General features: G+C 31.8%; 1 protein-coding gene and 1 long non-coding RNA gene across 2 annotated transcripts; both read right to left on the reverse strand.

The window, feature by feature from the left end:
• Positions 1-17,374: 17,374 nt before the first annotated feature.
• LOC120152849 lies at positions 17,375-17,701 on the reverse strand. Its single transcript, XR_005518735.1, has 2 exons — positions 17,503-17,701; positions 17,375-17,404 (listed from the first exon to the last, which is right to left on the reverse strand). It is a non-coding gene; the product is annotated as an uncharacterized LOC120152849 (long non-coding RNA).
• Positions 17,702-18,591: 890 nt separating this feature from the next.
• Positions 18,592-20,089, reverse strand: LOC120152875 (putative leucine-rich repeat receptor-like protein kinase At2g19210). Its single transcript, XM_039164979.1, has 5 exons — positions 20,035-20,089; positions 19,609-19,933; positions 19,058-19,524; positions 18,842-18,966; positions 18,592-18,642 (listed from the first exon to the last, which is right to left on the reverse strand). Exons 1-5 carry the CDS (start codon positions 20,087-20,089, stop codon positions 18,592-18,594), a joined length of 1,023 nt encoding a protein of 340 aa, XP_039020910.1.
• Between the last annotated feature and the right edge of the window lie 2,063 nt (positions 20,090-22,152).

Consider the following 22,152-nt stretch of genomic DNA (forward strand, 5'->3'; position numbering starts at 1 on the left):
TAATTCTCCTGTATAAAAATTTAATCAGTTGTGGATTACTTAATAAGGCGAGCATTAAAGTAGTATTTCAAAATGAAAAACTTATAATTTCTTGAAATGGATAATATGTAGGGAAAAGGTATTTAGGTGGATATTTATTTGTGATTGAGACTATATTTAATAATATAACACTCCCAAATCAATGCAGGTGGCCTAATTTAATCAGAGGTGTCACATTAGGGCCACCAGAGTGAAAAATAATAAAAATCTAGGAAAAAGTAAATTTTTTTATTAAAATACGTAAAATCATAAAATAATTATATATATATACTATAAGTTCATAAAACCGTTCATATATTATAAACATAATTTAATCATACAAGTTTCATACACTGATAATAAAATAGACTATGACACACAAGCCCCCTAAATATACATGTATTATACTCTGCAAGCAACGGTGAAGGAACTCCCATTACTAATGTTTATACATGTATTATACTCATCAATGGCGAGTAACAGAGTGAGCTTGGGAAAACTCAGCAATACAGAACTACCAAATGATGTTAAAAGGACATGCAGATAAAAGGCAAAACATAAACTATCATATTGATCGAAGCATATACAAGTTCCATTGATGAGTTGAGGTTCTATTGATATTTCTTCAGGTAATAGACATTAAGCTTATAGTTGAGAGGAAATGTCATAGGAATATATTCAAGAAATTTCAAATAGGTGTCTAGTGTTTCAATAAAAACATAAATAGTATACATATAGTTTAGAAACAATAGTAGTTTATTTCAGGAAAAAAAATTAGGAAAACATAAGGACTTACCCTAGCCAAAGCAAAGGAGCCACCTAAAGGGAATACCCCAGGTCCATAAGGACTTACCCTAGCCGAAGCAAAGGAGCCACCTAAAGGGGAATACCCCCTGGTCCATAAGGACTTACCCTAAGCACAAAGCAAAGGAGCCACCTAAGGGATAGCCTTAGGATCCATAAGGTCTTACCACTAGGCCTATTGGGCCTGGAAGCCCACCCAAGGGTCGCCTTAAGTCAATAAGGATTTACCAACCTGATTAGGACTGAACCTACATAACTTCATATCACATCCTAAAAGTACCCCAGTATAAATTAGATCATATAGATAGTAACCAGTAACCAGTAATATCATAATCAAGAGCCAGATGTATCTAGTATTAGTTACCAGAGATAAAAAAACCAAAGATCAGAATCCATAGATCAGAAACATGTTTTTATTTTAAATATCAAATTATACTTTTAAAATCAAAAAAGAATATTCATATGCATGAGGAACACACTAGATGATTCGGATATCTTTTGAAGGTGCTTAGTAGTTATCAAGAAGGTTAACATGAAATTTCTATGAATTGATCGGATTTCGGAAACAATATATCTATTAAAAAGGGTTCAACTACTAACAAATCCAATCAGATATTTAGAAATTTATACTTTAGTTCCATTTATGATATCAGATGCATCAGAAAGGCATTCAAAAACCTTACGTTATAATTATTTAAGATTTAGATGTAACAAGAATATTATAATTACTCAGACAATTCAGGGGCATTATGGGTATTTTGATTCTTGAAGATTTCTTAATAACTTAATCAAATTAAAATGATGATTTATAGTATCCAAGATTTATATCGAGTTATCAGAATTTCGAGTCATATCAAACTAATAATATCCCAATAGTGGGATGCTTGCCAATCATTCAGTCCAAGATCCTTCACGAACATTCACTTATTCATACTGACTACACTAGTTGAACTGGTCACCTTCAGAATCATCGATAATTAATCTTGGGGAGAGAAGCATGTAATTAAGTGATATTTATTTTATTTATGTATTACAGTAGTGTTCAGAATAACCAACGTTCTTGGGTCATGCTCCAAACCTTAAGGAGCAGTACAACACATAAGTTTAATTGGTGTTTCTAAAATTTATCCAAATACATTCACTTGTTCCAATTCATGAGGGTACTTAGGTCACTTCAATACTATAAGTTACTTCGATTACTTTAGATTTCAAAGCATTATGGGTCCTTTCATGGTTCAAGGGTATTTTTCTCATTTCAAAACTTGAAGTTATTTTAGTAATTTCTAACTTGAGGTAATTTCAGTAATTCTGTTGAATCCAAAAATATGCACTTTTTCTAGTAATTTAATCATCGAATAATTATTTAGAAATCATAGTATCTGAATATGTAGCGATCTCAAAAGCTAGAAATCGTTTATCAAACATTTACAATCCGATCATGAATTTAATCTATGAATTCGTAGTTCTATCCAGACATGAATGAATTAACAGGTCATTTCCACTATCAAAGGAGATACATGTCTCTTTTTCATCCAAAGGGTAGTTTGGTCATTTTATTCAATTTTATCGTTTGTATTATTACCAATAAATTAGTCCTCAAGTGTATATTCAAGAACATGAATCTTAATTATTTTTTCATCTCGAAAGTTAAAATTGTATATCAAAAGTTTTTTGAACAAAACAATTATTTAAGAGGTGTTTCAATAATTTAATTTGGGTCAAGTATGTCCTTTCAGTATTATTTTCCAATTTCAAAGGCAATCTTGGTCTTTTTACAAAACAATAGTATTTTTCATAATTTTTCATAATTTCTTATCCAAGTATTTTTTTTACATTTAACCTTTAACAAATTTAGTCAGAATTTATTTATCATGAGTTTAATTCCTTTATTACTAAATCACCAACTTGGAAATTATTTCTTATATGTTATCTGAATTTCTTGTATGATTTAATCGGGTCTTAACCTATTACTACTTTTTATCTCATTCAGTTCAAGTTCATCCATAATCCAACATGCATAATTGACCAATCATATTCAGCCATGCACTATCAATACCACTATGTTCCATAAAGCATGCAAAAAGGTTACCTCGATTTTTAAGCCACATCGATCATCCATTTAAACTCCATTTGATCGCCCTTAAACTTGAATTTCATGTCCCATAATATCTCAGATACAAGGTATAATGAATTGCATTAGAAACAGAACTTAAACATGAAAAATTCTATTGAATCGAGAGATAAAACGCCAAAAAAATAGGTTACTGGGTTCGAATTTGGTGAAACAAACTTCGAATTCGGACTTAAGATATCAAAAAACATAAAATTGGACCTTAAAAATGACTTTTTGTTCAAAGTCAATCCTGGTCAAGGTCATGGTCAAAGTTGACTTTGTTCAGGTCAACGACCAACAGCTCGGTCAACGTGACTCATCTCGATCAATGGCTCGACTTATAGGCTTAAATGACTCGGCTCAACAGTGGCTCGGCTTGGGCCAACATGGCTAAGGTTGATAGGCTCAGCTCGACTCGGGTCGTTCTAGAAGGTCCTTAAGCTGGAAAACAACCACCACGTGCAGGAGTGGCATGTGGGGCACGTGCGACGTTTGAAATGGATGGTTTCAGGTGATCAGTTCCTCATAGTGCAACCAAACACAATATTTAGTCCTTATCAACCCCAAAAAAATAGCCAACACAACATAAAAGTAAACAAAAATGGCAATAGAAAATTACCCACGGTGTCAGGAGAATCGACGACAATGAGGCACGAAGAGAGTCAGTTTTTGGTTAGAAACGGGTGGAAAACACCACGACGAAGGAAATGTGTTGAACGACGACAAAATCAACACCAAAACATGAAAATAACTTCGACGATAAAGGTTCTCGGTGAAGCTTCGATCATCGATTGGCTGCTAATGGAAGTGCTTCACTGCATGGGGCTAGAGGGGTTTCTCTCCCGGGAGGTCGCCGATCACTTTGCAACAAGCGTTGTACAACATCATCGGCTAGAGTTGGGTTTGACTACGAGGAGCAGTGGCGATCTAAGGGAGGGAGATAATTTCTGAAGCTTTGGGTGATTCAAATGATACTTGTCCATTTCGTAATTTTTTTAAAGCTAAAATAAAACGTGTAAATTCTTCATCAAATCCTTGAATTAATAAAATCTCGTAAAACGTATATCAAGTTTTTGCAAATTTTCAATTTAACCTCCCAAAAAAATTAATTAAAATTATTTAAAAAATTCAAGAATTTCGGGCTGTGACAAATAAAAATAAAGTCACTACTTTTACTTATATTGTTAACTTTTTTTTATACATGACATACTAGACTATGACATGTGAACGTCTAATCTTTGATCAAAGAGCTCATTGAAATGAATGTACTCCCTAGTCTAGATGAAAGAAGTTTTAATTAATGTGATATATGTTTTGAGGGCGAATATTTAAGACCTGCTTAAAAATCAATCATTGTTAGAAAAAATGAATTGTTAGCATTGATTCATACAGATTTAGCATATTTTAAAATTTCAGAAAGTAGGGGAGAACACTATTATTTAACCTTTGCCGATGACTTCCCTAGATAAACAAAGATTTATCTTTTAAAGACTAAATATGAAGTTGCATTTTTTTTTCTCTTCATCAATAATGTAGACATGGAAAATCAATTTTATAGAAGAAGAAAATATGTTAGATCCGATTGAGATACTGAATATGAATCTAATTTTCTTAAAGAGGTATGTGAAAAGAATGACATAATACATGAGATTTCCACTTCTTACCTCCCTCAATAAAATAGCTTAGTTGAAAGGAAAAACATAATATCTGATCCTATAGCTCAATCATTCGTAGTAGACGAGGATCTAAGAACTTATGGCTAGACTATAAAATCGATTGATTCTAGTTTTTGGAGGGATACTATAAATAATTAATGAAATAGAATCAATTAAGTCTAATCACATGGGAATTAGTAGACTTTCCTTGAGGATTTAGAATAATCAAATGTAAAATTGTCTTTTTGAATGAAAATCCGGACTAGAAGATCTATATATAGCAGTCTTTAGGATTTGTGGCTCTCGATGAGGAAGACAAAGTATGAAGACTCCTAAAATCTCTTTATCTTTGTCATATTAAGTAAGCCCCAAAACAACGGAACGAAAAGTTTCATGAAATTATTCTTAATTTTGGTTTCATATTTAATGCTGCAGATGCATTTGTTCATTCAAAACTTTTTGTACAAATTATGACATCATAAGTTTATATAAAGATGATGTGTTATTTGCAGTATCAATCTTGATGCTATTAATAGTATTGAAAATTTATTGTCTATCAAATTTTACATGATTGAGTGAAACATATAAATGTATCTTTAGGTGTTAAGGTCACAAAAACTGAAAAGATATTCTCTATGAATCAATCCTATTACATTGAAAGAGTATTAAGAAATTCAATATCTATAAAGCAATCCCGTTAAAATCTCTTATGATTTTAGCATTCATTTGATACAAAAGGAAATAATGTTTCTTAAACTGAATATGTTAAAATTATTGTAAACCTAATATTTTTAATGAATTATACTCTGTCTGATATCATTTATGTAATGAGTAGAATAAGTAGATACATCTATAATCCTATTAGTGAACAATAAAATGCTCTTAAACACTTATTTAAGTATCTTGAAGATACAATTAATTGGAAGTTAGAATTTATTGGTTATCATAATGTCTTTGTGGGATATTACGATGCAAACTGAGTAACTGATAATAATTAAATAAGCTCTACTATGGGTAGAGGTGCACAAAAAATCCGAATATCCGATTTTGAGCAAAAAATATCCGAAACTGGATTTGGGAAAAATCGGTTTTTTTAAACCGGATCGGATATTTAAAAACCGGATAGTATAACCGGTTTGGAAAAAAATTGGACGATCGATTTTTTTACCAGATTAAAAATCGGTTTTTATCCGAAAAAAATATGGTCTAGGGTTTTAAAAACTAGTCGTTTGGGGTTTTTAAGACTGTTTTTTGACCATTTTTTCTATAAAAAACACCATTTTACCACCTTTTTTTTATAGGAAGTGGAGGCCTCTTTAAAAAAACCCCTCATGATTAACGGAACACCAAATGGTGTTCCATAATCAGCAAAAGGAGGAAAAGAGTGTCTCAAAATTCATTAATAAGAAAAGATTACATAAAGGTTAAAACAAACAATCCCCTTACAAACAACCCAAAAAACAACAAAACACCTAGTCAACATTTTTAAATCTTGCCCATGCTAGTGAACTTGCCACCCACGTGAAGGGTTGATGCCCATACCAAGATGCTACGCCCCAAACACAAGTACACAACACCCAACAGCCCTACATCCCACATGCAGCTCAATTCCCCATCACCCATGCTCTGCTGCTCCACTAGCACACAAACCTTGGTTGCTGCCCATCCTCCACCGAGCAAGCCCATACCTTGCTGCCAAAAACACCCAATTTACCACCTTAAACATGTATAAATAGGTTGAGAATGTATTTGGTTGATTACAACTTTCTCAAATCTTATTACACAACACCTAAACATCTCTCAAATCTTATTTTTGTAATTTTTTGCTCACCACCACCGTTTTTTTTATATCTGTTTTTTTTTTCAAACGAAACCGGTTACACCATTCGGCCCTCCAAACCGGTTAGGATCCGAACAGGTATTTTTAAAATCCGGTTTTTTGGCTAGGTGTAAAAACCGGATCAATTTTTATCCGATCCGGATCGAATTTTTATCCAACTTTATGCATGTCTAACTATGAGTATGTCTTCCCTACGAAGCATCTATTTGGCAAAAGTATGTGAAATAGACATATATATCTCGCTCGATTATAAAATAATAGTTTATAGCTCTACTAGTTTATTGTTCTTTTATTGGGTATGTCTTTTATTTTATTTTTTTCTTATATTGGAATTTGTATATCATGTGTACATCACCTACGGTTGTTTAAGAAAATAGATTATTAAAGATAATTTTTTTTCAGAACACATTGAGCGAATTAAAGTAAGTTGAGGCTTGTTAGCACCAAATGATTTCCTTTCCCGGGTGATTAATTTAATCAAATAATAGTTTTTTTAGCAAAAACTAATAACGATTCGATTTAGACTGTCAATCTATCTGTATAAATTTATTCTTGTTAGATTTAATATAAAAGATATATAAGTATTAATATGAAATATTTGTATATTTAATAGATTTTTTAAATAATATAAAACTTTAAGTTGAATATTTTGTATGAATCTCAATGGTTAAAGGATGGTTGTTGCCCTTAAAAGTCTCAAGTTTGAGCACCAGCCTCTACAAACAGAGATGTTTAAGCACATTCATTATCAAATAATTTAGAATCTTTGAAAATAAAAAAAAATCACGTTTTTTAAAATTTAAGAAAACATGTTCTGATGCGATTCAAAACAAAAGGTAAGACAAAACACGTTTAATTGTCTTCATAATTAAGACGATAATCAACGACAGATGACGGGTTTGATAGAGGAAATTGAAATATATAATTAAAGCAAATGAAGTTTTTAAATAAAGGGTAAAATATACAAAGAGTCCCTGATTATAGGATGATACTTTATTGAGTCCTCTAACTATTAAAAATTATAAAATGATCCTTCGATCAGGGACGTAAAATTTTATGGTTGGAGATGAATTTGAAAAATTTTAAAGGAAGACAGTGTCAAACGTGATGGAAATATGTCACATTTTTTCTATTAGAAATTTACTAGATAAAAATTTCTTAGCTTTTACATGTTAGACTATATCACCTCTTTCTAGTAGAATGTCATTTACAAATAGTAGTAAGATAAAAATTTTGTCCAACAAACTTTATATGCATGAGTTAATCAACTATATTTTCATTAACAACAAAAGAGGTTATGGTGCCAATGATGGGATGCTTCTGAGAACCATAAACGGAATTTCTAGTAAAAATTTTGTTTTGTTATAAATATAGAATTTGTCGCAACTTTTAAAATCTTTTAAAATTAAAGATTTGAGGGTTAAGTTTATTTTAATATATTAAAATTAGTACCAAATTGATATAATATATAACTAACAGTGACCAAATGTGTAATTATACCAAATATTTTAACAGCCACATCAATTTCTCTTTTAAATATTAACGATAAGTGGCTTAATTAAATTCATTCAAATAGTTAAGTGGCATGATTGATAAAATTTTAAAAATATTGGTCAAAATGAAAAGGGATAATAATTAGGTGGTCACTATTATAGTTTAACTTTTATTTTAAATTATTCATATTTAAATTTTTAACTAATTTATAATTATATACTGAGTTATTTAAAATTTAAATTTTTATAAATTAAATTAATAATACTTGTCGTTAGTGATTCTCATCCCTTAGAATTTTCCTATAAATTAATATCAACAAAATCATTAAACGAATGGAATACTATGTTTACCCACAGTTTTCTTGGCATGGATTTCTTTTTTCTGAATAGGTAGTGAGGCCAAAGGCCGGTTTAATAGCGACGCACACGATAATAAGGGAACAGGATTCTTCTGCCCCATTTTGGTGCCCCTCCAATAATACGTTGACACATGGATTTAATTATTAATTCATTTAGTATATTTCAAACGATAGTGTATTTGCTGTTAATTCAGCGTTAAACTCAAAAAGGAATCTTCTTCAGCTAAATCTTTTGTCCTCTATTGTTGAATGCCTTTTGCTCGACGGAACTAATCGCTGAAATATCACGGTTGTCCATGTATTCCACTCCTTTTGAAAATATCACACGTGGACTTTGTCGCATTCACAGAATCTGATGATGAGCCTTCAGATTTACTAGGAGAAAACTCCATGATACATTGTACTGTTGAAGGAGCCAACGCCACTTCATTTTCTATCAGAAAAGATGAAACAACAAAATTAAACTGTCTTACAATTGGAGGAGGAAGAACATGTTCCGAGAGACCTACCTTTGTAGGACGAAGAACATGTCCTTGGCAGGGTTGGACCGAGGGGGGAGACGGGTGGGGAAGTAGTGTCTGAAAATTTAAAATTATCATATATTTTAAATTTTTTCTATTTATTTTTTATTAAAAATTTATTTTTTCATCCTTGAAATTTTAGTTCGCTCTCTAAGTTTAAGATCGCCCCTAACATAAAATCATGTGTCAATCTTTGTGTCATGGGACCTACATTTGTCACATATTGATTCTTCTTGTTGCAAAAATATGAATGAATTGATCATGACTATTCATGAAAAATAATTAAGTCTTTTCATGAAAAAAAAATATTTCATTTCACCCCAAAAGTCATATCTTTTCATTTTAACCTTTTGATCAAAAGGCTATGATTTTTAATCAAATGGTTAAGTCATTTCATTTAAAGGTCTTAACCTTTCAATACAAATTCCTCTCCCTATATAATGGCTAAGTTGTGACACATCTTAACACACAACTTTTTACTAATTTCTTTCAAGTACATTCCTTTCAATTCTCCGATTATTTCAAAGTCATTTTCCGGTGATAGATAAAGACAAAGATTGTGTTCGATTGTTTACTACGGTTGTGCTTAGTGCTGTGAACGTTTGTTGTTGTATCCTGGGAGACCGACGTCCAACGTTACTCAAAGCACTGAGGAGAGGACGAATCTTTCTTAAGGAAACTGTTCATTCAATCCTCAACAAAACTCTTCTTCTATTTATTCAGTTTCATTCGATTACAGGTTCTGTTTTAATTTTACATTTTTTAAACTTTATTATTGAAACAAAAATTTTAGATTATAGTACTTCAACACTATTTTTCAATATTTTGCAACAATCTTAAGACAAATTCATTCTGTTGTAGTTCAATCTAAACTCAAACAGATTACTGTGGTAATATATTTTAGGTTAATATATATTTCGTTTCATATTATATTTATTATTTCAGTTTTGATTCCAATTACAGAAAAATGTATGATACTTCATCCAATTCACAATCTAATGCGATTTTCGCTACACAGACATAGGTTGCGAGCCAAATGTTACCTATGACCATGAGTCATAATGAAAAACCTGCGAAATTCAATGAAGAGAATTTCAAAACATGGCAACAAAAAATGCTGTTTTATTTGACGACATTGAATCTGGCCAAATTTTTTAAGGATGATCCTCCTACTATTAGAGAGGATGAAGTGGATACTACAACTGCATTCAACATTACCGAAGCATGGAAGCACTCTGATTTCCTATGTCGTAATTACATCTTGAATGGTTTATCTTATGCACTTTATGAAGTATACATCGTAAAGAAAACGGCTAAGGAACTATGGGAATCATTGAACCATAAATACAAAACTAAAGATGTTGGTGCTAAGAAAGTTTTAGTTGTCAAATTCTTAAACTATGTAATGGTTGATTCCAAAACTGTTGTGAATCAGGTGCAAGAATTCCAACTGATCATTCATGGTATTCTCACAGAAGGGATGATTATAAGTGAATCCTTTCAGGTGGCAGCCATTATTGAAAAACTTCTTCATTCTTGGAATGCCTTTAAGAATTATCTTAAGCATAAGAGAAAAGAAATGACAGTGGAAGATCTGATTGTGAGACTTCAGATTGAAGAAGACAATCGATGTGAGGCTAAAAGGCTAAACAAAACAACCAATCATAACATTGCCAAGGCAAATGTGGTGGAAGTAAAAAAATGACTTCAAGAAAAGAAAGCAAGCTCAAATTGAGTCTAAACTATGACCAAAAGCCGGTGTTTCTAAGAAGCAAAAATTCCAAGGGAAATGCTTTAATTACAATAAGACGAGACACATGTCATCCGAATGTATGCTTCCAAAAAGGTCCAGAACAAAAGAGGCTAATGTTGTGACAGAAATTTCCAAGGAAGTATCTGAACTTGACCTATGTGTTGTGGTCTCTGAAGTTAACTTGGTTGATTCATATCCAAGAGAATGGTGGCTTGATACTGGTGCCACACACCATATTTGTTGTGACAATGACTCCTTTGCAGAGTTGGTTTCTTGTGAGAAAGGAAAAAAGCTCTATATGGGAAATGCTGCAACTTCCAAGATAAAGGGGAAAGGCACTATAATTTTAAAGATGACTTATGGAAAAGAGTTAAAACTTCAAAACGTGTTGTATGTGCCTGACATAAGAAATAACCTTGTCCCTAGGACCCTCCTAAGTATACATGGCTTTTGGATGGTGTTTGAATCCCAGAAGTTAGTTTTATCAAAAGGGGGAATATTTGTGGGAAGGGGATATGTATTGAACAATATGTGGAAACTCAATGCTATATATGTAAAAACTAAAAATATAAACAAGAATGATTATTCTTCTTCTTCTATTTATATGATTGAGTTATTAAATTTATGGCATGGTAGACTCGGAAATGTTAATTATGATACTTTACGTAGATTAATTAACTTATAACACATTCCCCCATTTCACATTAATTATAATAATAAATGTGAAACATGTGTTGAAGCTAAACTAACAAGGTCTTCATTTAAACCCATTGAAAGAAATACAGAACCTCATGATCTAATACACAGTGATGTTTGTGACTTGAAATTTGTTTAAACTAGAGGAGAGAATAAATATTTTATTACCTTCATTGATGATAGCACAAAATATTGTTATTTATATTTGCTTAAAAGCAAAGATGAAGCTATAGAAAAATTTATTCTCTATAAGTAGGAAGTTGAAACCCAACTTAACAAAAGGATTAAGAGGGTGAGAAGTGATCGTGGTAGTGAATATGTTGAACCATTTGGTCAATATTGTGCACAACATGATATTATTCATGAAGTAACACCACCATACTCTCCTCAATCGAATGGAGTAGCAGAGCGGAAAAATTGAACATTAAAGGAAATGATGAACACTATTCTAGGAAGTTCTGGGTTGTCACAGAACATGTGGGGGGAAGCTGTCTTATCAACAAATTACCTTTTAAATAAGGTGCCCCGCAAGAAAAAAAAAACAAGACACCATATGAGTTGTGGATAGGAAACAAACCTTCCAACAATTACTTGAAAGTGTGGGGGTGTCTTGCAAAGTTAATGGCTCCTTTATCAAAGCAAATGAAAATAGGTCCTAAAACAGTGGATTGTATTTTCATTGGATATGCTCACCACAACAATGCATATCGATTTCTTGTGCATGAATCAAAGAATCCAGAAATTCACAAGAATACGATATTACAATCTAAAAATGCCTCATTCTTTGAAAATATATTTCCTTGTAAAATTAGAGAAGTTGGCTCAAGTTCAAGGAAATTAACTTTAGAAACTATTAATGAAAATAGGCAAGACTTCCACCAAGAGGTTGAAGTCGAGATAGAGCCAAGAAGAAGTAAAAGGGCATGGGTAGAAAAATCCTTTGGATCGGATTTTCTAACCTATATGCTAGAGACTGAACCTGTAACTTATAGCGAAGCTATACGTTCATCTGAAAGTAATTTTTGGAAATATGCCATCAAGAGTGAAATTGATTCCATCATACAAAATCATACGTGGGAATTAGTGGATCTTCTTCATGGAATTAAACCATTAAATTCTAAATGAATTTTCAAACAAAAAATGAATACAGATGGAACAATTGATAAGTACAAGGCCAGATTGGTTATTAAAGGGTACCGACAAAAGGAAGCTCTTGATTACTTTGATACATATTCACCCGTATCAAGAATAACTTCTATAAGAATGATACATGCAATTGCCGCTTTACGAAATTTAGAAGTACATCAAATGGATGTTAAAACCGCTTTTCTTAATGGAGACCTTGATGAGGAAATTTATATAGAAAAACCTAAGGGTTATGTAGCTCCAGGATAAGAAAAGAAAGTATGTAAGTTGGTAAAGTAATTATATGGACTTAAGCAAGAACCAAAGCAATGGCATGAAAAGTTTGATAGTGTTATGATATCAAATGGATTTAAAATAAATGAGTGTGACAACTGTGTGTATGTCAAAATCACTGTTGATGAATATGTAATTCTATGCCTATATGTTGACGACATACTCATTATTGGAAGTAACAATGAAATGATAAAACTTACCAAAAATATGTTAAATTCAAAATTTGACATGAAAGACATAAGACTTGCTGACATGATTTTGGGCATCCAAATCGAAAGGTCATCTGAAGGTCTCATATTGACTCAGTCACACTATGTAGACAAGATTCTTGAAAATTTTGGCAAGGATGATTCTAGTGTAGCCAAAACTCTGATGGATACAAGTCAACATCTATCTAAAAATAATGGTGAAAGTGTTAATCAAGTGGAATATGCAAGGATCATAGGTAGTCTAATGTACCTTATGAGTTGCACTAGACCTGATATTGCTTTCACTGTAAGCAGTTTAAGCAGATTTACAAGCAATCCAGGGGAGAAACACTGGAAAGCAATTATAAGGGTATTGAGATATCTCAGATATACTCGAAACTATGGATTGCATTATTCTAGAGATCCTGCTGTGTTAGAAGGATTCTTTGATGCTAGTTGGATATCTAATATAGAAGATACCAAAGACACAAGTGGTTATATTTTCACTTTGGGAGGAGGACATGTGTCATGGAAATCCTCAAGACAAACAATTATAACCAGATCCACAATGGAATCTGAGTTTGTAGCCTTGGACAAAACTGGAGAAGAAGCAGAATGGTTACGAAATTGTTTGGAGGACATTCCTAAATGGCCAAAGCATGTACCCAAAATATGTATATATTGTGATAACCAAGCAACAATTGGTAGAGAACAAAATGTAATGTATAATGGTAAGTCAAGACATATGCGACGCTGACACAATAATATTAGACAATTGATATCAAATGGAGTTATTTCTATTGATTTTGTAAGATTAAAAGATAACATTGTGGATCCACTAACCAAAGGGATCAATAGAGATCAAGTTGATAAAACATCAAGAGGAATGGGACTAAAGCCCATGAATTGTTAAGGCTCTATGTGAAGGAAACCCCAACCTAGTTGACTGGAGATCCCAAGATCTAGGTTTAATGGGACAACCTACTTGCATAGACCTGGTGAGGTCACTGTGGGGGGTTTTTATCACCAAGCCCATTCCTATGATGAAAACAGTGGCTAAAATATGGATAAGGTTAAGCAATGCTTTTAATGACCAATATGTGTTTCGTTGAACCGAACAACATAAGTCACCTATGTGAGAGTGAAGTGGAGTCGCTTCAAAGAGACTATTGGGGAATAGTTCTCTAAGCTCTTACAGAACCAGGAGATGTCCACGGCTATATGGACATACTCATGAGAACCAAACTCTTGTCAGTAAGATATTTGTGTGAGGTATGTCATCGCTTACAAAAACGGCAGGACAGTTCAAGGACATCACGTCTACTGAACAGCTATTAAGGTAAACATATTTTCACAATGGAAGGTTCAAAGGGGGACGCCTACATATCCTGTGGAAATATTGAACATAGAATCTATCACCACATCGAGTCAATGTTTTAAACAATCAAATTCATTCATGTGGGGGATTGTTGGAAAATATTGAATGAATTGATCATGACTATTCATGAAAAATAATTAAGTCTTTTCATGAAAAATAATTATTTCATTTCACCCCAAAAGTTGTATCTTTTCATTTTAACCTTTTGATCAAAAGGTTAAGATTTTTAATCAAATGGTTAAGTCATTTCATTTAAAGGTCTTAACCTTTAAATAAAGGTCTTAACCTTTCAATACAAATTCCTCTCCATATATAATGGCTAAGTTGTGACACATCTCAACAAACAACTTTTTACTAATTTCTTTCAAGTACTTTCCTTTCAATTCTCTGATTCTTTCAAAGTCATTTTCCGGTGATAGATAAAGACAAAGATTGTGTTTGATTGTTCACTACGGTTGTGCTTACTGTTGTGAACGTTTGTTGTTGTATCCTGGGAGACCGACGTCTAATGTTACTCAAAGCACCAAGGAGAGGACGAATCTTTCTTAAGAAAACTATTCATTCAGGCCTCAACAAAACTCTTCTTCTATTTATTCAGTTCCATCCTATTACAAGTTCTGTTTTAATTTCACATTTTTTAAACTTTATTATTGAAACAAAATTTTTAGATTATAATACTACAACACTATTTTTCAATATTTTGCAACACTTCTTTGCCTTTGAGATTTGGTTTGAACTCGGTACAATATTTGAAATTTAAAATCAAAAAGTCAAAAGCTGGATTACCCTACCAACATAAATATAAATGATATGCATTAGTTTCGTAATTAATCAAAACAACAGATTTCTACCTAAATATAAATAAAGTCAACGGCCTGGTATAGTTAAAAAAAATTGGGAACACAGCCCGAAGTCAACTTGTACAATAAAATATCAAAAGGACCTTGATCTAAAAGAGACGTAATTTTATCAATCGCAACAAACAATATCCCCTCCTGACTAAACCTTGAAATTTGGGTATAAAAAAAACTCCAAATCTTTTTAGAGGTAAGGGCGTAAACGACAAAAACAATCATTTGTTGTTGTTGTTGTTGTTGCAAACCTCTGGTGGAACATTGCGACATTGTTTCGGGTTGTTCCTCTTCTTCATAATTGCCGCAGTGAGAGAACTCTTCCTCCAATCTCATATTCGATTAAAATCATGTTAACAGTAACAAAGAAAATGCGCCCAATTCACAAAATAAAGTTCATCAATATTTCAGAAAGCCACTTAAACCAAAAACTAAATGCAAATCAACAAAATAAAAGGGGAGAGAGGGAGAAATCCATGCATGTACAAAAAAAAAACTAAAATCAAAGAACTCATTTCACGAAAACCATTAGATTTTAGTACAAGAAACACCATTGGGCATGAACTATTTAAAAATATATATAAAGACTTATTAAGTATTTAAAATCAAAATTCAGCATGAACAAAGCAACCTTAGTGGTTAAGGTATTGTTGTTATCCTTGAGGTCTCAAGTTCGATAACTGCCCATGTGGGGGTATGAACATTCATTGTTAAATAGTTGAGAGTCTTCGTACATATATTATCTTGTATTCACTCTAGATTTATTAAAATAAAAAATAAAAAAACTCAAGATTCACAAGATAACACTTAATTTGTGTAATATTAAGACTTAAAATGACCTAAATAGTTATTAGACCAAAAATTTTGAGAACACGGGGTTATCATTCTTTAGTTCGGTCCTACTTGATTAAATATTTTCTAAATTTAAATATTTATTTTTATATTAAACAAAATACTATTAGATCAAAATTATATTAAATATAAAATTTAACAGGGGCTGGGGCCCCTTTGGGCCCTCACTATGCTTCACCCCTGCCTGTAATAAGAAGTCCATAATCAAACAACCCATTTTAGGAAAAGAAGCATTCCAAAAATGGAGAAAATCTACAACAAAAATAATTGAGTTCAGCTTGAAAGAAAAACAACACTAAAAGCACTCACCAAAAAGAGTTTATTTCTCAAGTATTTTTCTGCGAGAACTGCAACGGCAACCATTTTCACAAGAAATAATTAAGCCCCGAGTAAAACAAAAGGAGAAATAGAAAGAGTAAACAAAAGGGGTGAGTTTAGTAAGGTTAAGAGGGTGAGTTTATTAATTGCCGTTTTTTAACTGCAGAAGATTCCTTTTTATGCTTAACGGTAAATATCTTAACGTTCGAAATATATTAAATGAATTAATAGTTCAATCCAAGTGTCAATATATTATTGGATGGCACCAAAAGGGACATCAAAAGGGCAGAAGATTTTTTGTTCGCCTTGACATATGATAATCTTTTGAATTATATAGGTAGATTGTATGGTTGGTTACATGTTCATCCTTTATAGTCTCTAAACATTGTTTTACAAATTAAAACGTATTAAATATATATTATATAATATTATCATAAAATAGGTAGATAAAAAAATAATATTCTAGCATTATTAGCTGTTTACTTAATTTATATGAGAGTCTTATTATTGCAATTAATAACTATTTTGCAAATATATATACTGCTATTGTGGTTAAAATCATTATGTTCTTGGCCGACAGGTGGTAATGCTGACTATGCAATGGATTTGCACCAGAAAGAACAATTTCATGACAATACCATGTATACAAAGCAATCTCAGCGATTCTATTTACAAAAATTGAACAATTATGGTTCATTTGCTTTCTCATATATATATATATATTTTAATAATCTCCTCTTTCAAATGTTATGGTTTATGTTCATTCCCTTAAGTTTTCCCAACATAAAATCTTGCGTCCGTCCTTAGTGCTTAGTAAACGTTGTTCGCGGTAAAAAATACAAACCAATACTAGCTTTATTATATCATCAAAGTTTGCATTTATTTCTTTTGCAAATCGGCAAATACAGCCTTTAGGGGGGGGGGGGAAATTGCATGATTGCACTCCTCGAAATATTGGTTAATTTCTCCTCAATATTCGAACAACCGTGTAAATCCGAGGAGCTTCTTCTTGTGTTGATTCTTCACAGCATTTACAACAGCAGCATACAATAATCCCGAACAACACAATCGAAACGACGACAGTTTGCAACTATTGTCTCAGCTTTTTTGTTTTTGGGGTACTTGATATTCTTATTCCCATCAATCCTGCCCGGACATTAACCATGAACAAACGTAAATTTTCGACACTTAAACAAAAAAGTAATGCTTGAAGATGAGCTCGCCAGTTTCCCTGCCATTCTTACTTGAATTCGAGTTGCTTGTTATCAGTTATTGTTCGTGGAACATAGCCAGAAAAATTATTATCTCGGAGATCACTGTGAATATATACAAGGAAAGCAAGAAAGATGATTTAGTTTCAAGTTTTAGAGTATGAATACTTTTACACGCTTCGGATTGGAGCATGTTACTGATAGTATACGTAGGTTAGGCAGCGTTCCAAGAAAATCTAGAATGTCCCCATCAAGTCTGTTATTATGCTGATCTCTAATTCAAGAAGAGAAAAAACAGAAAATATTATTAACCTTAAAAACTAACAAGCAGTGGATCCAATATTTAGGGTAAACTGCATGTTTAGTATCTAAACTATCACATTTGTTATATTTTAGTACCTAAACTTTCATTGCTTTACCTAAATTTTATTTTTTATTTTATTTTACCATCTCAATGTTAACTTTTTGTTTTATTTTAGTACCGGTTAAAAAGCCTAACAAAATTATCTTTTATGGGTAAATTATATGATTCATCACTCAACTATATTCACACTCCTATTTTTATCATTAAAGTTTAATTTTTTTTAATTTAACCACTCAATTTTCAAGTTATTCTTATTTTAATCGCTCTAATTTATTTTTATTAATATTTTTGTGTCATGACATTTTTTATTATTATTTTATTAATACATAATTGAAATAAAAAATTTAAAATTATACACAAACCCAATAAATTATACCACAAATCGCTTACCTAACCCTGACGGTCTCACTCTTATCGGCCTCCCTAACTAGTCACTTCTTTTTCTTTTTTTTCAATCATATATTAATAAAATAATAATTAAAAGATGTCACACCATAAAAAATATTAATAAAATAAGTTAGAGTGATTAAAATAGGATTAATTTGAAAGTTAACTGATTAAATTTAAAAAAATAAACTTAAATGACCAAAATAGGAGTGAGAAGATAGTTGAGTGATGAATGTTGTAATTTACTCATAAAAATGCCAGTTCCGTTAAGTTTATAATTGTGGGGTACTAAAATGAACAAAAAAATAAATGTTAGGTATGATTTTAAAAAAAAAATGAAGTTACATATTAAAACGGAATAAAAATGATACTTAGGTACTGAATCCGGGAGATAACCTTGCAGACTGTATCCAGAAAGATATCTGCAACACATGGAAACGTTTTTTTGCTTAGCATTATTTGATGACATTAAAGTTGGTTTACGGATGTCAATGGTGTAAGAGAAGTTTGTTGCAAGAAAGTGTAGCATTTTGGGTTTTTACGCAAGTAACTTTCTTGCTAGGCAAGAAACATTAAAAGTAAAAATGGAACTGTCAAGATTTGTGTATACATTGCAGTTACTCTTGGAGGTTGATAATCAGTGCTGCAGTTCAGCCGCTGCCAGATGGTGTCATTCGGTAAACATGGTTCCCCGTTCCATCCCTTCAGTTGTTCAAAGTTGTGGACAAATTCTCCTAATCCATCCACTTCTTAACAAACATTTCCTTCAAGTTAAACCCGACAAATACATACTACATTGACTTGGGAGTAAAATATTTAGTGTGAAAAGAGTCTTACAGTCATTTTGTGATGTTGTTGCAGTGACAAGAGGTTCGCTAACAGTGTAAACTTCTATGGCACTTATTATTGGTGATAATGTAGAATCGCTGGTTGGTACAAGCTGAACATTCAAAGTGCCGACAGACAGGGAATTTGCCCCGATGCTGACACACTTCTGGTATTCTGGGTTGGTAGTGTTAACGTAACTTTTGTTCAAGAGTACTTTGAAGGATCTAGTCTCACTAGTTTGCAGGAATGGCTCAGTGAAGTACATTTCCACATGATCTAGGTGGCTTATATTGCCAAAACTAAAACTCAAGTGAATAGTATCCGATGAACTTTGAGCCTCAACTGCAGTAATTATTGCAGAATCGGGAGGGTCATTAACAGATGTAACATCGATGGAAGTGAAATTCGCAGTTACCGACTCTAGGCCAGGTGGAATCTGAGGCTCCCAAATGCGGTTGAATGGATCATCAGGATACCTGATATATGTATAGGATACATTATGCAAGTCATTGTTTCAAGGTCTATAGTTGTAGTAGTATGAAATTTGGTTATCTTCTTACCCAAGAATCCTATCGTTGGCTCCATAATCGTAGCGATAACTATTGAACCAAGCCATATCCCTTGGCTTGGAAAGGCCATCATAGTTGCCATACCAGAACATAGCCCTCACGAGATATCGGGTTGATGATGGAGTAGGCAAAGTGTAACAGATCTTGTTTTGTTTGAAGAAGACGCGTAACGTATTCAGTTGCTCGACTTTGGAAGAACTGCTCGGAGCAACCTGTTTATTGTCACCTGCTTTAATGTAATCATCATCGGAATTCCAAGTATCTCCATTGGCATCTTTATAGCTTGTGTCTGATCCACAGTCTATCCTCGTCCAGTCTTATGAATCAGATTAGAATAATGAAAATCATTAGTGATATGGAGTAAAGAAGATGAGGGTACTGATTTTTTTACAAGTTAATAGTAAGAAACATTTATACCTTCGGAAAAGGCCTTTTGAGCAAAGAAATTTGCAAATAACAACACCTTTATCATTGTTAACTCATACTTTGGTTGTTGAAAAGTAAGATGAAAATGAATCCTTTAAATACAAATCCGATTGTAGAATAGTGGTAGAGGATGTAGTATTTTAATATTTCTTGTTGGTACGTTTTATGTATGGAATTAGTGTAAATGCCCAAAGAAAAGATTAGGAAAATACTGTGAAAGTTCCTCGAATCCTCTCTATTCCTGACAAACATTGATTAAATTATGCCTAAACCCTAATTCTCTGGGTATAATCGAGTATGGGGAATTCAGATTGTGAGAAAATAGAAGGGGAAACGCAGCACGTATTTTAAATTTTTTCATTAAATTCAAACTTAATCATCTATTAAATATATTTTGGTTCTTTAAGTAACCAAGTAACCAGCTTAGTTTGGTGGCAAAGTGAATCACATTTCATCCCTTAGACTCGAGTTTAAGTCCCCTCCCATGCATTTCACATTTTCATAGTTCCATTAAACAACCAATCAGAGTGACACGTATCACTATTTGATTAGAAATAAATAATTAAAAATAACAAATTTTATTTTTTAAAAATGGTGTGGGAGTGCCACATCATCGATCACCATGAGTTGGACATCCACGTTAACTTCTCCCTACACGTGTGTGTGCTATGTCAGAATCTGGCTTTGACCATCAGTTCCATCCACCGGTGGTTGTTTTTGACCCAAAACTAAACGTTCAGTGGTCAAATATTCCAAAAGAAACAACACAGACAAATTTGACACTACTGTTAAATATTAGGGTTATTTTATTGCATTATGTCTCAAAGAAATGTACAAAGTAAAAATGTATTTTTAGTTGTTTTTACCATTGGAAATTTTATACATGTGTACATCACCTATGGTTATTTAAGTAATTAGATTATTAAAAATAAAATTAATTTTATCAGAACATATTGAAGGAATTAAAATAAGTTGTGGTTAAAACGAAATGATTTCCTCTGTTGGTTGATTAAATTAATCAAATAGTAAACTAATTTAGCAAATACTAATTGCGATTTGATTTAGACTATTATCTAATATGTATAAATTTATTCCTGTAATGTTAGTTTTAGGGTCAACCACTTCTTTTTCTCTCTAAACTTTAAATTTTAAAGGTATTTTTTTTCTTTTTCATTTTGTTTGATAGACGGTGGTATCAATTTTAATGTTGGTCTCAACTGCATATATTTATTATTTTATTTATTTTTTATATTGTATATTTTTTTAATTTCTAATAATTATGCCTTTATGATATGTTTTCCTATATTTTTATGAAACATTTTCATCTACCTTTATGACATATTTTTAGTTATTTGACCGTTTTCTTTCGTTTAATTTTCTAGGGTTAGATTTGATGTTATGTCAACTGATCAAAATGACACTTATTTGTTATTGATCTTCTCTACTTTGGATCATCAAATTGGACTTGGATATACGATTTACATTTGTAGATGATTTTCTCATTATGCTCGATTATGATTTGTGATTGTCGATAGTCTTACAATATTTTAATCTTCTGTTGTGTTTTGTTTGCAATCAACTTTGTTTATATATGTCTTGTGTTCGAGTTTTTTTTGAATGACTTTTAATATTTTCTTTGTATGATCCTTATATGATCTCGAATGACTAGTTTATTGTGTCAACAATTATAGAAAAATATTTTAATTATGTATTTAATTGACGAAATTCATTATAATTTTGATTTTTTTAATAAAATTAATTACTCTATTTGTATAAAAAAAATTATTCATTTTATATTTGATATTAAAGATATATAAATATTAATATGAAATATATACAATTTTTGGATCTTTTGGGTAATTAATGAGTTTGTAAGTTATAAATCCTAATTTCAATATTTTTGAAATTTTAGAGAAACATGATCCGATTGAAAACAAAAGGAAAGACAAAACCTATTTAATTATCTTCATAATTAACACGATAATTAATTGTAGATGACGAATTTGATAGGGGAAATCGAATTATATAAATAAAGCAAATGAAGTTTTTAAATAAAATTAAATGCATGAGAAAAGACAAAGAAGAGACGTGAGATTGTCGGACAACCAA

Source organism: Hibiscus syriacus, unplaced genomic scaffold, assembly GCF_006381635.1.
Source record: "Hibiscus syriacus cultivar Baekdansim isolate YM2019G1 unplaced genomic scaffold, ASM638163v2 tig00111095_pilon, whole genome shotgun sequence".
In the NCBI taxonomy this organism is placed as follows: Eukaryota; Viridiplantae; Streptophyta; class Magnoliopsida; order Malvales; family Malvaceae; genus Hibiscus; species Hibiscus syriacus.